The following is a 5,318-nucleotide window of genomic DNA, read 5'->3' on the forward strand; positions in this document are numbered from 1 at the left end:
GGGGGGGGGGGGGGGGGGGGGGGGGGAGGCGAAAACGAAAGAGCAAGAGGTTAGCACGCGCATGATGGCGTGGGGAAAATCGAGAAAGAGGGAGGGAGAGAGAGAGAGAGAAAGAAAAAAGCCCAGCAGGGCAAGAGGAGCCCCCTCCGGAAAAAGAAGCAGTGACAGGGCGACTTGGCCCCATTCGTGTGTGGATGTACGCACCGCACCGGCGTAGGCCGCCTCGAAGACCTCCGGCGCGGCGTAGCGCGGGGAGAAGCCGGCCACCACACTCAGGCGGTTAATCGAATCGTGGCTGTCCACAGGGAGAGAGTGAGGGTGCACAAAGCGGCCTGCGCGTCAGAACGAGCGAGCGAGCGAGCGAGAGGGCGGCGAAGGAGCCGGAAGACCGAGGGCATGGTCCCCGGACGGAGGAGCATGACCAGCAGCCAAAGATCCCCCCAAAGAGGCATTGGCGCAGGGCGCAGGGCGCAGGGAGAAGGAAGCCGGGCGGAGGCGAGAGAGGGAGGGAACGCGTACTTGGTGCGGGCCAGGCCAAAGTCGCAGATGGCCGGCTCGAAGTAGATGACCCGCCTCGGGGCACCATCCGACGCCGGGCCACCGCTGGCCGGGATGGGCATGCGCGATGCCCGGAGCAGAACATTGGCGCTCTTGATGTCCCGGTGGGCGATGCCGACCGAGTGCATGTCGCGCACGGCCAGGCCAATGCGCCCGATGAGGTGGCACACCTCATCGGCCGACAGCAAGCCAGCCGACTCGTAGGCCCCCGGGTGCCGGCGACCGAGCGCGGCGAACAACCCCTCCGGCATGGCCTCCGGCTTGTGCAGGTACGTTTGCAAATCGCTGTCATACAGATGCGTGACAATGGTCCGAGGCCGGGAGGTGAAGCCAATCAGCCGGACCACCGAGTCCTTGAAGGCCAGTGACCACAGCAGGGCCACCTCCTGGCGGAAGCGCTCATTGTTCTGGTGCTCGGACCGGCTGGCCTGCCCGGACACATGCTTGATGGCCACCACCTCGGACCCGGCCCGGGCCACGGCATTGGGATCCAGCAGCCGGCCCCGGTACACGGTGCCGGCGCCGCCCTTGCCGATGGGCTCCAGCTGCTGCAGCTGCTGGGCCCCGTCAACATTCAGCTCCAGGAAGCCCGGCACCGACACCGACTCGCAGGTGTTCAGCACCGTGGCCTCGGAATCCGTGTAGTTGGCGTTGAAGATGGTCGACCGCCGGTGCATCTCCAGCTGCTCGAGCTCCTTCTGCCGGCGGGGGCGCCAGTAGAAGATGTACACACAGAGCAGCAGGATGGCAAGCAGCAGCAGGATCACCACGATCGGCACCGCGATGGACACGGCCCGCCGAGAGGAGCTGATCGGCGTCTGCACCGAGAAGCTCAGGGTGTTGGTGCTTCGGCCGGCCATCGGGTGCACCGCGTGCACCGTCACATCCAGGAAGGCACGCGAGGGGAAGGTCTCGCGGATGAGGACCGTCGGCGAGGTCGTTGTAACCTGGACCAGTGGCGCCGGATTGGCGGCGGCGACCGTGGCGGGCTCACCAGCCGCCAGGGCCACCGACGCGGTGGCATTGAACACCTGGATGAGATACTGCGCCGCGTCCGGGGAGGGCTCCCAGTCGAAGCTGAGCATCTTGCTGGAGATGGACACCTCGCCAATCAGGCCGCCCGGCGGCCGAGGCCGGGTCCAGACAACCGTCTGGAAGATGGGCGACCTGTTGTCGGCTGCCGACCCCTCCGGCGACCCGGCCGCAGGCGAGGAGGAAGTGGACGAAGCCGACGCCACGGCCACCACGCTCGATGACGAGGCCGACCCCGATGCCGGGGAGCCCGGCGCACGCTCAAGGGCCAGGCGCACGAAGATGTCCCGTGCCCCGGACAGATTCTTGATGGTGAAGGAGCTGGGGAAGGTGGCCACCCCGGCGGTGGTGCTGGCCGAGCCGGAGGCCAGCGCCTCGCCGAAGGGCAAGCGCGCCACCTCGGTCAGAACCAAGTTCCCCGGCCGGCCCTGGGAGATGACCACACTGCCGCCGGCCTGCGGCAGGACGTCCGCCTGCATGGTCCAAGACAGGTGCAGGGTGTGGTGCGTGCTCTGGATGTCGACCAGGGCGAAGACCGACCCATCGCCAGCCGGCAGGGGATCCGGCAGGCAAAGCGTCTCCACCGCGGCCGGCAGCCCGGTCTCCGGGTGCAGGTACTGCGGGTCCCAGGTGTTGTTGCCGATACACTTCCGATGGGGCTGGCCGGAAAAGCCGGTTGGACAGACCCCGACGGCCCGGTGCCCGGCCACCGTCTTGGGCAGCGAGACCTCCGACAGGGGATCGACCCCGGCCGGGCAGCTGTGCTCCACACACGGCTGGCCGCCGACATTTTCGAGGTCCCACTCGCCGGTGGCCATACACCGGAGGACCGGGGCACCGTCATGGTTCGGCGGACACTGGCCGGTTACCACCTCCCCGACGTTGGAGCGGGGGAAGGACCCAAGCGCCGATTCATACGGCAAGCAATAGGAAACTGCCGGGATCATGAGGCCGGGACCGAAGGAGGGGTGGGGGACGGAGTGTGTGTGTGTGTGCGTGTGCGTGTGCGTGTGCGTGTCTGTCAGCGGGGAGGACGGCAACAAAGGGAGGCCCAGATCCCATGCTATCGGCAAGTCCCGTCCTGGGTCCTCGCCGCAACTGGAGGCTGGAAAGGATGCGACAATGGGAAAACGGCAAGAGAGAGAGAGGGGGGAGAGAAAGCGGAAAGAGGACGCACTGAGGCACAGGTCGGTGATCGGCCCCCAGCCGGTGGGCATGCAGTAGCGGCTCTTTTCACCGGAGTAGATCCCGGTGCAGGAGATCCTGCGTTCGGCCGAGACAATCTGCTCGGGCCAGTGGCCCTCCTCCGGAAGCGCCTCCGAGGGGATGCACTTGTCGCCTGCGTGGGGGGGGGGGGGGGGGGGGGGGGAGTGACCGGAGAAATGCCGGCCAGCAGGAGAAGCCCAGGGACAGGCGGCACAAACTCGGTAAGCACGGGCACACCACGCGGAGGGACCGGAGGGGAAGGGAGCGAGGACCGGAGGAAACGTACGGACACACGCGCCATCGACCATCGAGTGGGTGGAAGGGCAACTGCAGCCACCATTCGGGGTGCAAATCATGTCCGGGGTGCACACCTCCACCTTCATCCCGATGAAGGTGAAGAAAGAGTCGATGAACCGCATACAGTCCTCCCCATCAACCGGGCGCATATGGACGAGAGTCTATGCATGAAAAGAGGGCGCAATAGGTGAGTGCGGGCTTGATCCCATTCAGCCGGGCTGGCGGCGAGGGAGGGGGGGGGGGGGGGGGTGCAAGAGGTGACACATGGCAAGCGCACCGTTTTGCGCTCATAAAAAACGTCCTTGAAGAAGATGGATGCCAGGGACAGAGGCATGGGCATCACATGGAAGGCGCCGCCCTCACTTTGCACCGCACAAGGGAGGAAAGGAGGCCGACGATGGCACAACGCGAAGCAATGGATGTCCGCCTGGTGAGAAACAAAAAAAAACACCGTCAAAGGGTGTGGGGGCAAAGGGATCCCCAAAGGGAGGTCGTACATTTCGACAGTCTCATGGTAGCCGGGGTAGGTGGTGTGGGCGCCATCGATGGCCGTGACGGCGAAGGCGTGGCAATTGGAGAAATGCATGTTCGCCGAGAAGGTGTTGCTTTTGAGGATGATCATGCGTCAGGTCAGGGGCAGAGAGAGAGCGAGAGAGAGAGAGAGAGAGAGAGAGAGAGAGAGAGCGAGAGAGAGAGAGAGAGAGAGAGCGAGAGAGAGAGAGAGAGAGAGAGAGAGAGGCAGGAGGCGGGGGCGTTGATGTCAAAGGCCGGCTGCCCGGGCTCTGATCCGACGAGGAGGCCATGGGCGTACAAGGTCGAGGGGTCGATGAAGTACTGCGTCGAATAGGGAAGCAGGTAATCCACGTAGTCCGATGTGGGATAGTAGAACAGGGACGTTTCGCGTCCGCACAGGGTATAAGGGCCGATGGACTCCTCAAACTGCATCATTCAACGCAAGCGAGAGCATGTCAGAGCCAAGGCAAGGAAGAGGAGGGGGAGCGGGGGGGGGGGGGGCGAGAAAAAAAACCAGCCCTCCCACCCCGGTCCCCGTGAGGTGCCGGTCCCAGCCAAACACATGTGCGAAAAGATCCGGGAGGACGTACAACGAGCTCCGGCATGGTGAATTGGGCCACCGGGCCACCATTAAAGAGGCTCGAGGCACCCAAGTCAAAACGATAGTACGGGCTCACCGTGGAAGTGTCGAGGTCTGCTTCGTCTTGGAGATCGTGGTACGAGGCCATGTATGGGCCGGAAGTGATGACCAAGAAAAAGTACCTCCGCCAACCATCCTCGCTGAGAGTCACTTTGAATATGTCGGGCGGGGTGACGAGATTGTCCTCCTCGGGAGGCGGCATCAGGGGCAGAGACGGATCGCGAACCACACACCGGGGGTAGGGACTGACATAGTCACTGGCGGCATGGACGGCATCGCCATTGCTGTGGCTGGGCCGGGCAAAGAGGTGATCCATCCGCGGGGAGTAGGCGCTACCGGTAGCGGTGGCGGCGGCGGTGGCGGTGGCGGCGGCGGCGGCGGCGGCGGCGGCGGCGGCGGCGGCGGCGCTGCTGCTGGAGCCCGGCGGGTCGGGGCATGAGCACTTCTTGTAGGGATGCGGCAGGGAAGAGCCGCCCGACGAAGGAGTGGAGGGCTGTGGCGGCGGGGCCAGGCAGCTGGGATCAACATCGAGGCCCTCTACATGATGGCGGTAGTCCGGGGCGATCGGCCGAGCGGTGGCGGGAGCTCGAGCCCGGCGTGCGATCATTTGTCGAGCCGCTTGGATGACCTCCGGCGACCGGAGGAGGGGGGAATCAGACGGCACAGGGGCCGTCTGGACGGTGAACTCCCGCGGCGATGCGGCGGTGCCGGTGGCGATCAGAGCGCAGCAGTACAACGCCAGGGACAGCACCAGCAGGGCATACTGGCGCCGGCGAGGCGCCAAGAGGCCGGCCATGGTACGATGCCTGGGAGCCTGAGACTGGTGGGCAGCGAGAGGAGCAGGCGAGAGGAGCAGGCGAGAGGAGCAGGCGAGAGGAGCAGGGCGTGAGGGGGGGGGGGTGTCGGGGATTGCAAATTGCCAGCCGGAAATAATGGTGACCGGGGGGGCGCGGGCCGGGGGGCCGCCGGGCTGGGCGCCGATAAAGAGCCGGCCAGTGGCCGGCAAGATAGCGAGGGGAAAGGGGGCGCCGCTCGGGCACATGCTCCGGCCCCGGGCTGCCCCGGTTGCCAG

General features: G+C 65.8%; 1 protein-coding gene across 1 annotated transcript in view; it reads right to left on the minus strand.

The window, feature by feature from the left end:
• The window catches only part of H696_04713 (ULK protein kinase), a gene marked incomplete at both ends in the record, with an annotated part of 6,178 nt that extends 1,136 nt beyond the window's left edge, over positions 1–5,042 (minus strand). The window contains 8 exons of the mRNA XM_009498576.1: positions 205–295; positions 520–2,524; positions 2,768–2,929; positions 3,083–3,254; positions 3,371–3,455; positions 3,591–3,698; positions 3,905–4,032; positions 4,197–5,042. Of these exons, the coding sequence (XP_009496851.1) occupies positions 205–295; positions 520–2,524; positions 2,768–2,929; positions 3,083–3,254; positions 3,371–3,455; positions 3,591–3,698; positions 3,905–4,032; positions 4,197–5,042 (3,597 nt within the window). The remainder of the gene's footprint in view (positions 1–204; positions 296–519; positions 2,525–2,767; positions 2,930–3,082; positions 3,255–3,370; positions 3,456–3,590; positions 3,699–3,904; positions 4,033–4,196) is intronic.
• Positions 5,043–5,318: the final 276 nt, after the last annotated feature.

This window comes from Fonticula alba, assembly GCF_000388065.1.
Source record: "Fonticula alba strain ATCC 38817 unplaced genomic scaffold supercont2.8, whole genome shotgun sequence".
NCBI classification, from domain to species: domain Eukaryota; order Rotosphaerida; family Fonticulaceae; genus Fonticula; species Fonticula alba.